This window comes from Mytilinidion resinicola (assembly GCF_010093595.1).
Source record: "Mytilinidion resinicola strain CBS 304.34 unplaced genomic scaffold BDZ99scaffold_29, whole genome shotgun sequence".
Lineage (NCBI taxonomy): Eukaryota > Fungi > Ascomycota > Dothideomycetes > Mytilinidiales > Mytilinidiaceae > Mytilinidion > Mytilinidion resinicola.
This window is the reverse complement of record NW_022985465.1, coordinates 80,188-92,684: the sequence shown is the minus strand read 5'-3', so window position 1 is coordinate 92,684 and position 12,497 is coordinate 80,188. Positions and strand designations below refer to the sequence as shown.

Genomic DNA, 12,497 nt, shown 5'->3' with positions numbered 1-12,497 from the left:
GGCCATCGTTGGATGAATGTGTGATCAAGAACCTCCGCGGATTGCCGATGAGGACTGACTGGAGAGCAAAGACGTCGGTGTTGAAAGAGTGGTTTGATGAAGCTGTTGCCTGTTAGCTGATGAAACGTGGTAAAGAGGAGGTTGGCGTGACCAACCTGAATGCTGGCGAGGCGCGAGGTGATATCGTAGCGGAGATTGAGTTATTACCGCATTGGTGGTAGAGATAGCGTACGACCTGTAGTGGTCATGACCCCCATTTGAATGTATGTGCGTGCATGGTCTTCATGTGCATGTGCCGTGTCTGTCAAGTGTGGGCGAGTGCACGCATTGAAATTCCCTAGAGAAAGAGGTGAGGAAGTGGGGCGTCACCTAACTTTCCCCCAACGCGAAGTTAAGATGATTGTGCAGTATCCTCCGCACATCAAGCAGGTCATCTAGCTTGCCCATGCGCGCCATCTCTACGTCCTCCATCCGGAAGTATACCTCGTCATCTTCTGGGTCTACTTCCCGCCAGTGTATCCAAAGTATGACTGTAACTCTCCATCGTCAAGGAGAAATAACACGTCTTGAGCTGCGCGGGGGTGCGATTGGGTACGCAAGCGAGTAGAAGTCGTGCATGTAGTTGATGAGAAGGGCGCCGTCGCGTGCGGCTTGAAGGGAGGCGTGGACCTGGTTTTCGTCAAAGATAGCGGCCTTCCGCTAAGTGGTGAGAAAGGGGAAGTGTGTATCGGCGTTGTGAACAACGTTGGGCCTGCGGCTAGAGTTAGCTGAGGAAACTGTGATGGGAAGGAAAGGTGACGTACGAAGGTACTAGTCAGCCATGCCATCCTCCCCGCGGGTAAACGGCATGGCGAATGCGGGTGTGTGTCGTCGCCTGTGGTAGTGATATATCCGATGCAGCTGTATGGCTGCGGTCGCGCGAGCGAGCCCAACAGCTCTGGGACAGTTAGACGCGGCGGCGTAGGAAGATAGTCTTTGATTAGATTCACCCGGTCCTTCAGTCAAGCCCTTGATCCCACCAGAGGAGCCCTCGCCCCGGAAAAGAATGTACTCCTTCAACGCAGCCCTCCGAGTATCTATGATTGCTTGTGCATGGGGCAAAGGCTCCTGCTCACGGCTTCGCTTGAGTGTCTTCACAAAGTCAGCAAGCGCCTCTGGGAGTGCAATCCCTTTGTGTACCCGGCCAGTTACTTCTTCTCGGTGATGGCGGTGACTTTTCGCGTCAGGGACGGATTTCGGGGGCTAGTCATCGGGGAGAAGGACTGTCTGCTTTGTTCAAAAGAGAGCAGGTTGGTGTGAGGCGCAGAGGGGGAGCTGCGGTCGAGGGAGCGGGCTTGTTGACGTTCGGGGGCGTGCGGACTCGAGCTGCGCAGGTGTTGCAGGGTAGGAGGGTTGACGGAGCACACGCGGCGCTTTCAAGGACGAGGGGACGCTGGAGGACCGCAGGCGAGGTCAATAGAGCAGTGACGATAAAGAGCGAAGTCCTTAATAACGCGAGCCAGTCGTTTGCGGGTCGACTCGCCTCGGGCGCCGTCGCAGGGCTGCTGGCGGAGCAGGTCGAGCGCGGGCGCTTTCCCGGCATGAGAGGATAAATGTAACGCGAAGTATACGTAGGAATAATAGGAGATGTAGCGCCGGTGAGGTGGAAGATGGTGAGGAATGGCAGCGTGATGGGGCTGTTGGTGTTGTGAAACAGGTAGTACAACACCCCAATGTGCACCCACGCAATTTCCTTTCCCGTTCAGGGAACTGAGCTTCTCATGATCCAGCCTGAGCTGTGGCTGTGCTGGGGTGAGCGCATCCTGAGCGAGCGCATCCTGAGCTGAGACTGAGCAGCTCGTTGGAACCCCAGTTTTGGGCCCTGTATTCGACAGGGAGGGTTAAGACTGGGGTCCTCACCCTGCCGCGGAAGGCCCATTTCCGGGCCCGGAGGCCTGCGAGGTTCCATTTCGGGGCCCCAAGTCTTAAAGAAACTTAGCTTCTAATATATTGCGGCTCAAGGCTGGCCTATGCCATTTTATCATCCACACAAGAGGAGAACCACGAGTGGCTAACGGGGTCCATTGTCATCGCCCTGCAGGGCAAAACGCCACTCCTTAATTCTCGTGGACGAAAAGTCTGCGGTTTGGTTGTCATATCCTCCTTCTGGACCCTTCGAACATTAAATCGGCACCCCTGCCACAAGTCCACCCTGCTAAGAGAGTTTCTGATCCGTGGACCAAATGAGTGCCGTCGAATCTTGTGTAACGCTCAGATGTGGAGCTAAAATCTCATGTATGACGCTGGAAGAAGAGAGCAAGAAGTGAGGCGCGGCGAGGTAGGTTTCCGTCACGTGATCTGGATCTAACCAAAGCTGTACTAGAGTCGGGTCACGTGACGTAAAACCTAATGAAAATACTATGGTAGATTGGGGTTGGTGTAACAGAATTTTCGTTGCTTCTATCCAACCAATCACGCACTGCTTACCGAATTAGGGATAGCTCAGCCATACTAATTTTGACCTCAGTCATGCAGGGGGTCTATCATCTCCACTACAACCATTATGACACTCTTGCCCGTCTCTAAAGATGACGAGATGCGCAGCTACTTCGCACTGGCTTCCCGATCCATATAGTCTACGTTTGCGCCAGACCAGTGACAACTTTCTTAGCCATCTTTGGGATCGTCGCCTCAAGTCGTCTGAAGCATCTATTGAAGCTGGGTCGTAATATGGTGTACCGTGGCAAGCCCTCCAGAGGTTGCGCCAATTGTCGGAAGAGGAAGATCAGAGTAGGTGGATGCAAGAAGAGCGGCTTTAATGGAGTACTAACTCTGGAATACCAGTGCGACCAAACCGTTCCAAAATGCGGCCAATGCGTGGCTTGGAAAAGACCATGCCCTGGCTACCGAAGTCAGGTGGATTTGATGTTTGTGGACCAGAGTAATCAAGTCGCCGAAAAAGTGCGGAGGGAGAGCCCTCCAAATGCAACGCCCTCCCCCTTGGCTCCGGTGGTCAGTGTGATCGCCGCCACCGCCTGCACCACATGCCATGTGCTGACTTTGGTAACAAGGTATCGGGCCAATCTGGTAACCTGCTGGGATTTTCAAAAAGGCCTCAACCTCTCTCTCAGCCATTGGATCAGCTGGCGGTCAACTTCTTCATGGCCAATTATGTTGGGCGCCAGGCGAACCAATACCAGTTTGACTACCTTCCGGACTTCTGTCAGCAGCCAGGAATCGATCGACACTTCCACTTAAGCATATTCGCAGTTGGCTTGGCCGGATATGCCACCGTCAATAATGTCCCAGAGCTAGTCCACACAGCTCGCGCCAAGTATTCTTCCGCTATTCGAGAGGTCAATTTGGCCTTAGCATCCGAGGACACTGCAAAGAAGGACTCGACCCTCATTTCAGTCATGTTATTGGGCCTGTTTGAGGTGATCATGTCGCCAAGTCAACAAGCGCTGGAGACCTTAGTCACCCACTTGAACGGTGCCATCGAACTAGCCAAGCTACGTTCCAGGGAGCAGTTCAAGACAGATCTCGGGGCACGGTTGTTCAACAGCCTCAGCCTGAACATAGTCATAACGTCTTTAATGCAAAGCAACCCAATACCGGACGATTTCATCAGATTGAGGCAGTACATACCGGACCTTAACGATCCCAATAAGCCACAGCCGAGATTCCTCGACCTCATGATTCGCTGGATCAATCTCATGCGGAAGATCGACTCTGGGTTAGTCGCCGCGCCCAGTGATATCCAGCAATCGTGTATTCAGCTAGACAATGACATGAAATATTTTGCTGCGACCATGCCGCCGGCATGGCAATACCGCGTTGTATACACAGATGCTGATCCTGAGCTAATTTACCAAGGCTGCTATTATCTATACCGCGGAACCTTTGTCGCACAGCTTTTGAACAATCTCCGCTTGGCTCGAGTACGATTGCACAAGCTTATATTGACTCAAGCAATCCAAGCGCTCCATGTTCCGACGTCATTATCCGCACATCTAGTAGCCCAAGTCGAAACCTCCAAGACAATCATTTTGCAACTCGCTGCCGAGATCTGCGCCACAGTCCCTCAACTGGCCGGTTATGCCTCCACCGATGGGCAGGACCTCTCTATGGACCCCGATCTTCCCTCCTCAATCCCAATATCGCCGCAAACGATTCTCAAACCCGCCATCGGCAACAGTGAGGGGCACCGCGTTGGCCATCACTTCCTCACTCTCTGGGCCGGCTATGCCTCACTTAAAAACCGGGAGAATCAACAGGGAACACCGGAAACTCCAAAAACGGCTGGTGGTTACCAACTCGTGTGGCCACTCTTCGTCATTTCACAGATAGTGATCACGCCGCCGGCAATGCGCGAGTGGGTCGTAAACCGCATGCGATATATTGCACAGACACTCAGTCCGGATTACGTCAAAGTGCTGCAAAACCATTTGGCGAGGCATGGGGTTGGGGCCAATTTGTCGTTCGGGCCTGGAAGTGATCTGTCAACTGTCTTTGGGACGAGTATGCATGCATAGGCATCGGTGAAAATGGGCGGGAGTGCTGTATGTCAATTCTCACAGAAAGGTATCATGTATTGCGAGCTTGCTATCGTCTCCTGAATGACTCTCTTGGTCTTCGAAGAGAAGTTGTTGAATACGTCGGAGGTTCTTGCCCGCTTTGCTTGTGCTTTCCTCCCCCGTTTTCTTCTACCTTCCAAGGCTCTGTCCGAAACTCATCACCGTAAACGCCTCTCCTCTATTGTCATATACATTCTCTCGCTCATAGCCGCAATACCGTCATTCACTATCACATCAGTCTTCATTACTTCATTTCGTTGGTGGTTTCCCGGTCCACTGGAGCCCATACCCGACTCCGAAAGCACCCCGGCTTTGCTTCGAACGGACCAACCTCAAACATGCCAGCGGCAACTACTCAAAAGCACAGTGCGAATGGAGATCTTACAAGAGGTGGCCATAATAGAGAGCAGACAAACACACAACTCTCAGGAAATTTCGGGCCATGGACTGACCAGGTCTCCATCCGTGGGGCAAAAGCTTCAATCAAACCCTCGAACACCACAAGCTTCCCCTTCCCGAAACTTTGTGATTGGGGCAGTGGTGAGCGCGTTATGATGGGTGTAGATGGCCGCGGCGGTGTCTCTACCAGCTCCGGCTACGACCGGGAGTTACCTGCACTACCAAATGGTACGCCAAAAGCGGAACGTGGCCCTGCAAATAACCCAAAACGCCATTTCGATCCACCAGGGTTCTTGCCGTGCTCCTTCAGCAAACGGTCCGAAACCCTCCCGATACCCCGTTTTGGTCGACCAGGCTCATTGTCTTCTCTCAGTCAACCACCCCAAAGCAGACCTGCTCATATCCAAGCGGAGCTGAACGTCGCTCCCGCCCCTTACGAACCTACTTTTGGTCGGCAAGGCTCCCTGCCCTATCTCAGATCACCACCAGGACTCCCACCACCCCCTTTTAGGCAATCACAAGGACAACAACCATTTTATTTCGGCCCATCCTATCCTTCATACTCATTCGGTCAACCACCAGCCTCGCCAGGGACCACCCCGAGACGATATCTTCGCGAGCCTGTGATCCAAGTAGTACCGCCGGTAACGTTTACCGACGATGTTTTGAGCAAATTGCGGGATCTTGAGAACTGGATTCGGGAATCTAATGACAAAAGCGAAATTGGCTCGCCGCCAGTTCTTTCTCGGTACTTTTTTTCCCTTTTTGGGGCGCAGTTTCCTTACAGCTTTGAGCTTAGCGCGTTCGTTTTGGCGCTTGAGAGGGAGGAAACCACTCCTCTCGATACACCTGCTCCGGGGCTCCCGCCGGATTTGCGAGTTCTCGACAACATAGAGCAGGAAGCGGATATAGACGGATACCTCAAGACACCGATTAAGGAGGAGATGGAAGCAATGGTGGATAAGCTTGTGGAGGAAAACTCTTGAATACCAATGGGTTCGTCGAGAAAGCTCGGAGCACTGCCGCCTGGGATATCCTTAGCTTTAGAGAAGCAGATCACTAGGTCACACTGCGAATGGTTCTTGTCGTAGATCATTGTGATTGGTCACGAAAGAGTGACTTGTACAATGAAAAGGGCCGTTAGATCAACTTCTGGTGTATGGAGAAGAAGTTCTCCTCTCTTCATTTGCTCATTTCACTTTTCTTGAGATGGCGCTTTCTAGACCGCACCTTCCCTTAGTACTAGTGTTCTTCCTATTTCTATCCCCAAGATACTCACCACCACATTTCTTCCTCCATCGCCAATTTTGGAACCACAATTTTACTTATCCCTCACATTGTTCGGGTCCAGTTTTAGCATTCAAGCATCGTCTTCCGAGACTCAAAGATGACGCACCCATATTTGCACGCTCTCTCCATCAACGCCGCCAATGAACATGCCTGCCACCACGCCATCCGCGGCGAGGCCATTCCAGATTCTCTTGGCGTTCCACTCCACCGCATCTGCACGATCCGTGGCATTAGATATCATCATGGATTTGGGGAAGAACTGCGCGGCTTGCTCCCCGAGTTCACGCGAGCCCTCAATGCCAGAGCCATCATGAGCAACGAGATTCCAGACATGAACGAAGACGAGGATTTCCCTTACTGTATCTGGCACCCAGAGACCGCGAAAGGTGGCCACGTATCGTGAATTGGTAGAAAGATACCGGCGCATGCGATACCAGGTCTAGCGTGCGTGCGCAGTGGCCGGATACTTCGACCTTTATTGCGAGCTAAGATTGCGTCCTGAAACAGGAAATGCGATACTGTAAGACTCAGGTTGCAGCACTACAACCTAGGATCAACAACTCATATGCCAGAAAGCTACTCTCCGAACATCAGCTGTAGAGAACCGAGCTGAAGCCTCAGCTGTGCAGGGCTCATCTGAACTTACTAGCGCGCCACCCTGGGGGTGGCCCCCTTCCTTCCCCTAGTATATATACAACTAGCTAGACGTCTATAGAAATCAGAGTTCACATCAATTTCAACCTGAGTGTAAGACAATGCGCCTGTTAAATATCAGTGGACAGCCTTAATGTCAAACTACTTCCTATCTCTAACCTTTGTTAGAGATTACTAATATATGTTTCTCATCTCTTCTAGCATAACCTCGTTGAACTAAGGGTGAAGATATACATAATGTCCAGCCTTGCGGATTATTATTACTTTTCCGCTACCCTTGTCCGCCTGTCTCTCCTCCTTACTTCTTCCCATTAATAGCTGCTCTTTTTAGTTGCATATTACCTTCTCGGCGGCATATCCACCTTTAATATCTACCCAATCGTCCTCGCCGTTACGCCTTAGTATACACTAACTATAGGGCCTATAGAATAGGAAAAGTTAAACTTTAAAATAGTATAGTTTTTAGTATTCTCCTTTTCTAGATTAGTTATAGTTGTATTAAAGACTTCTAAAAACTTAATATAAAGAGACTAGTATAGAGCCTTTAAAAGATTATTAGGAAGTTACTAAAAACTCTTAGTAAGATTATAGCTATCCCTCTTAAAAAGGTTAAGTAGTTATACCTAATCTAGGGGAGGGATATTGGCACACCCCCTAATCACTCCGCGCACACCCCCTTTTTCACTCCACGCACACCCCCCCCTCTTGGCGCTTCACCACCTTCTAATTGGCTCGGAGCAACGCGGAGCTTCCTCTGGGCATTCACCTTTACGTCTCTCTGCACATGATGCTATACGCGAGGCCGTACGCGAGCTCGTACGTGAGCTCGTACATGAGCTCACATGTAAGCTTGTACGTGAGCTCGTAAATAAGCTTGTACGTGAGCTCGTACGTAAGGCTATACATAAGGCCATACGAATCGGCATAGCTATACAGCCTCTCCGTTCTACGGTGCATTCTTTCCAATTTGTGCAGCCGTATATACAGCCGTACGTGAGCTTATATGTAAGGCTACACGAATCGGAAAGAATGCACTGTAAAATAGAGAGGCTGTATAGCTATGCCGATTTGTATAGCCTCACGTATAAGCTCACGTACGGCTAAGTGAATAAAAAAGGCTACACGTGCAAATGCACGTGAGAATAGAGCTCCGGACGAAGCTCCGAGCCGCTCCAGCCAATCAGAAGATCAAACGAGAGGGGGGGTGTGCGTGGAGTGATTAGGGGGTGTGCCAATATCCCTCCCCTAGACATAAGAGGCTTATGCCGGACGAAGTTCAAGAAGCGTAATACGACCTGAAAAATGCCCTAGGCAAACAACACCTTTGTTAACTATAGAGCAAGTTGCTCGAAATTCAGAAGGAAGCCACAATAACCGCTGTTGATCTGAAGCGATCCACTGATCTTGTACAAAGATATAAGACAGCTGCGTTCTTTGAATTAAGGGCAATCGCGCAGGAGAATGCAAAGGAATATCACCTTGATCTGTGTGAAGATACTGGCCGTCCGGTGAGAAGGCGACAGCGGTGACCCTCAAAGTATGGCCCTCGAGCACGCTGCGGCACGACCCTGTCGCCGCCTCCCACACCCGCACTGTCTTGTCGTTAGAGGCCGATGCGACCAGCTGGCCGTCCGGCGAGAAGGCGACAGCGGAGACGTAGGAGGTATGGCCCTCGAGCACGCTGCGGCAAGCATCCCAGTCCTCTTCCCTCTTTGACATTGCCTTAATCCACCCTGGCATTTCGTCTACAAAAGCTTTCCGGATTATACTCGCCTCCGGGGCAAAGATGAGAGCCAAGGAATATATTTGTAGAGGAGCATCTTGGAGTATATATTGGAATCGAAGAGTAAATCGTCGAGCGTCTTGGAGAAATGCAGAAAGAGCACTGTTTAATAACTGTATTGCATGTTAGTAATATAGTGTAGGAAAGAAATAGAAGCCTTTCCTCAACTAGCGCAGAAAGTGCTTCTAGCAAGGAAGCACAATTTTTCGTATCTCCGATTAGACTCATCGCTTCAAGCCAGTGGAGGAAGTGTTTCCGGAGGAATGTATCTGTAGTGGCCTTGTTGCTAACATAGCGCTTGCTCTGCTTGAGATGATACACCCAGTAACGGCAAGCATACTGCAACTCGGGCGACAGATGGCTCGTAATCCTTCCCTTATTGACCTCGCTTTTCAAAGTCCCAGGCTGTAAGTCGCACATGTTCTGTCGTAGGCCGTTTGGGCCGGACATAAGCTGAAGGCAATGGGATGCCAGCTCCTCGTGTCTTGCTCTCTCATCCACCCAAAACAGGCTCTTCTGATTCGACGTATCGACTAGGAATTCGCGGAACGATAAGTGCAGGAGGCGTACGGGCACATCGTCGCGGTTAGGTATGTTTAGAACAGAGTGCATGGAGTCCAGTCGACAGCTAATATCGTCCTTGGCCTTCCCTAGGAGGTGCGCGAGTGAATTGATGGAGAGAGGACTCTCTAGAACCACGATGCTCCCAACTATCTCTTGGAACTCTCCAGAAAGCTTCATTTTCTCCTTCCTATCTTGAGTCGCAAAGAGTAACTCTAGAATAGGGAGGTATGTTATGCCAAGCTTGCTTACATCTTCCGTTTCATAAGCGAGGATGTCCTCTAGACGCCTTCGAGGATTTCCAGAAAGTTCTCCTACAAAACGACAGACTGTGGCCGCGAAGATAAACAGAGGGACTGCCATGTTCACTAGTGTGTGGATGCACCTTTCTCCGGGCCATTCTAAAGGAAGAGAGCGCTCTTCTTTTATCCTGGTGAGCTCATCCTCGAGATAGATACGTATGTCGTGTTCAATTGTATCCTTGGACACCTCGTGCAGGATCAGATCTTCGTATGTGCTATCAGGCATTCGCCTAAATCCGAGGCGAATGTGAAAGTCAGGCCGGCTTGTTACGAGGATACGCAGTAACACTGGTTTGAGACCCTTTGTTCGCGAAAGCAGCTGGAGGATCGCTCGGATATCGCTGTCTTGCTCACATTCGTCCAACGCGTCTATTACAACGATAAGCACAGGTGCTGCAGATTCCCCTACTTTCGAGAGCGGCTGGAGGATTAGCTGCTCGAACTGATTCTTTAAGGCCTTGTCAGCTATAGCAGGGTCGGCATCGATCGCCTTCGTGATTCCGGGTCGCATCTCTGGTACGCGAACAGCCATCTGTGCGGCAATTGTGGTGAGAAACCGTTTGGCGTTGCCACGCTCTCCTTCACCTCTCTTGAAGAAGAAGCTGGCTCCTAGTTGCCCTTGCTTGGCAAAGACCTGGGCAACCGTACGAGCAATTGTAGATTTCCCAGTGCCCGCCGCGCCGTTCAGCCAGAATATAGGTTTGCCACTCTGGTCCTTTGCCCATCCTTGTATGTGATGCAATAACTCGATGCGGGTGTTCGGTAGGCACGTTGAGTTATGTTCTTCTATGTGGGAGTCGAAGGAAGCGCCTTCGGCGGTTGGTAATACAAGTGTGTCAGTCTTCTGGTCGATGCGAAGAGTAAGCGCTCTGTATGTCTCTCATTAGTTCTTGCTTGCACCAGAAAGCACACATTACTTACGTCTGATCAACTTGAAGCGCAAGGCTGAAAGTGTTCCCATATTTCTCAAGATTTTGAACCGCCTTCTCTACCTCCTTGCTCGTCAATGGCCATTTCAAGGCTCGGATACCGAATCGCTGCATTTTTTTACGGCCTTGGCTGGGCTTGAGTTTGGCCTGGAGGGTAGCCTCAAGCTCTTCTAGCTCCTGAGAACATCTTTGGAGCGGGTCAAGCAATGAGCGTGTAGTAGAGAGCTGCGACTTGTCCTGCTTGTCAAGAAGCTGTTGAAGCTTTTCGAGGACATTCTTGATGTCGTTCACCTTTTGGTGGAGGCGCTCGATGTCCCCCTTTGCGTGCTTAACCTCGACTGAGTACTGGAAGCAGAGCGACGCAACCTTGGCGGATATGTCGATGACAGCTATCACGCTTGCCGCTCCCGAAAGGCCATCCATGGTGCGGCGCGCGGTTGGGCCTGTAGCGGACGTGGTTCTGTAGAAGCTTCGGCGTAGGTTTGCAAGGCGGCGAGGCCGTTCCGTTGGTGTCAGAGACGTTGCTGTTCATCTTGGGTGCGGCGAGGCTAAGAAGGCTGGCTGCTGCAGCAGAACGCTGCAGTGTCGACGTGAGCTGGCAGAGCTGTTCTGCGCTAGCGAAGGTACGTACCGATCGGGCCTGCGGTAAGTTAGAGGATGCGCAATGCATTATCTAAGCTAAAATACAGTAACGTTAAGTTATATAAAAGGGTGTTTGGAGGCGTTTCGGCAAAGATTAATTCGCGCCCTTATTGGAGGGCTTTAATAGGAGGTACCGACCGGGGTCGAGGCCCCGCATAAACTGAGTGCCATCCTCAGCCTTATGGCTAATTATTACTACTTAGTGGTGCCATTGGGCTCTCTAGCTTCGATAAAGACGCTTGAGGGGTTGCGATAGTGATGCAAGCTTAGTGGTGGTCTTCTGGCGCAGAAGGCTCATTTTCGCTTGAAAAGAGGCTCTTCGCAAATCACACAAGAATACTTGAGAGCAAGCGTAATTTTTTGGTGAGCAGCGTTATAGCGCTTGAGGAATGGTCTTAGCATATACACCAAGTTGAGTATGGTCAAATTCAAGACGTGAGGAGAATTTCTATCGCTTCAAAATCGAAGTACCTATGGTTTGTTCCGTCATGGCGGTTGTGCAAGGGGCAGAATGAAGTCCTGGAATTGAGGACCACTCAGCAATAGCGGATGCCATGATTGAAGGTTGTGGGTCTTGCGTGATGGGAGATTCTTAGTGTTGATTGTGAAATCTAGACGGCTATTTATAAGCTAAACACAAAGTCTCACGCGCATCAGATTGCAAGAATCTATCGCATGCCGCGGTAACAACGAATCAGCCTAAGCGTAGGACGTAGGTCCAATGGTAATGATGTCCGCCTTTCCCCTTAAAGATCATTGGCCATGTATACGTAAGAGAATGCGCATGCCGCATACTCATTTCTGTTTTCGAGTCTCTGTACCTTATCTGCTGTTTGACCACCAATGCTAAAGCCGCCGACGTGTATAGTTACTTGTGATTGGTCGGGACTCACACTGGGATAAAGTCGCCGAAGCTGTCTCTGATGGCCAGTAGCTGCAAAGTAAAGGGCTTTTGTCGCAGACCAAGGCATCAGCCGTAGAGGCCTGAGGCAAGAACTGCATTAATAAGCTTGCCATTAAAGCTATATAGATAACGGGCGGGGTAACCCGACCGACACACACACACAAGTCACACACATGAATCATACTCTGCTGCTTGAAATCATCTTCCAACCCTGCTTCGCCCCATGCACACCAAAGTGCGACAGCTTTCTTGAATGTTCTTTGCTTCGAAATTAATAGAATTCTTCATCCGGTCCCACTTTGAACATGCCCTTGCAGCGTTTGTCATGCCTTGAGATAGCCGCCCTCGTTTTGATGAATCTATATTTAGGAAGAAAAGTGCACAGTCACAGCTTTTGCTAAATAAATTAGATTATGTAAGTAATTACGCACCGGGGATGACGTGGCGGCGTTTCACGATCGCATTCCTTTGATTGGA

General features: G+C 50.6%; 4 protein-coding genes across 4 annotated transcripts; 2 read left to right on the top strand and 2 right to left on the bottom strand.

The window, feature by feature from the left end:
* Positions 1–546: 546 nt before the first annotated feature.
* Positions 547–1,714, bottom strand: BDZ99DRAFT_576476 (uncharacterized protein; the record flags this gene model as incomplete). Its single annotated transcript, XM_033728588.1, has 5 exons — positions 1,264–1,714; positions 1,192–1,213; positions 990–1,117; positions 804–937; positions 547–699 (listed from the first exon to the last, which is right to left on the bottom strand). Exons 1-5 carry the CDS (start codon positions 1,580–1,582, stop codon positions 547–549), a joined length of 756 nt encoding a protein of 251 aa, XP_033569840.1. The 5' UTR covers positions 1,583–1,714.
* An 832-nt stretch (positions 1,715–2,546) lies between these two features.
* On the top strand, positions 2,547–4,777 carry BDZ99DRAFT_427842 (uncharacterized protein). The gene is made up of 3 exons (XM_033717173.1): positions 2,547–2,769; positions 2,824–2,991; positions 3,051–4,777. The coding sequence occupies exons 1-3, from the start codon at positions 2,710–2,712 to the stop codon at positions 4,512–4,514; spliced, it is 1,692 nt and encodes a 563-aa protein (XP_033569839.1). The 5' UTR covers positions 2,547–2,709; the 3' UTR covers positions 4,515–4,777.
* Positions 4,778–4,795: 18 nt separating this feature from the next.
* Positions 4,796–6,139, top strand: BDZ99DRAFT_176620 (uncharacterized protein). The gene has a single exon (XM_033713017.1). The coding sequence runs from the start codon at positions 4,895–4,897 to the stop codon at positions 5,939–5,941; it is 1,047 nt and encodes a 348-aa protein (XP_033569838.1). The 5' UTR covers positions 4,796–4,894; the 3' UTR covers positions 5,942–6,139.
* A 197-nt stretch (positions 6,140–6,336) lies between these two features.
* On the bottom strand, positions 6,337–10,897 carry BDZ99DRAFT_526977 (uncharacterized protein; the record flags this gene model as incomplete). Its single annotated transcript, XM_033726188.1, has 5 exons — positions 6,337–6,684; positions 6,975–7,006; positions 8,378–8,795; positions 8,851–10,414; positions 10,467–10,897. 5 exons carry the CDS (start codon positions 10,895–10,897, stop codon positions 6,337–6,339), a joined length of 2,793 nt encoding a protein of 930 aa, XP_033569837.1.
* Positions 10,898–12,497: the final 1,600 nt, after the last annotated feature.

What these genes read in the sequence shown, in the direction of transcription:
- BDZ99DRAFT_427842 (XM_033717173.1), top strand. Translation starts at nt 2,710, where the DNA reads ATGGTGTACCGTGGCAAGCCCTCCAGAGGTTGCGCCAATTGTCGGAAG. An exon ending in GTCGGAAGAGGAAGATCAGA is followed by an intron (nt 2,770 to 2,823) that starts GTAGGTGGATGC and finishes CTGGAATACCAG; the next exon opens with TGCGACCAAACCGTTCCAAA. An exon ending in CCTCCCCCTTGGCTCCGGTG is followed by an intron (nt 2,992 to 3,050) that starts GTCAGTGTGATC and finishes TTTGGTAACAAG; the next exon opens with GTATCGGGCCAATCTGGTAA.
- BDZ99DRAFT_176620 (XM_033713017.1), top strand. Translation starts at nt 4,895, where the DNA reads ATGCCAGCGGCAACTACTCAAAAGCACAGTGCGAATGGAGATCTTACA.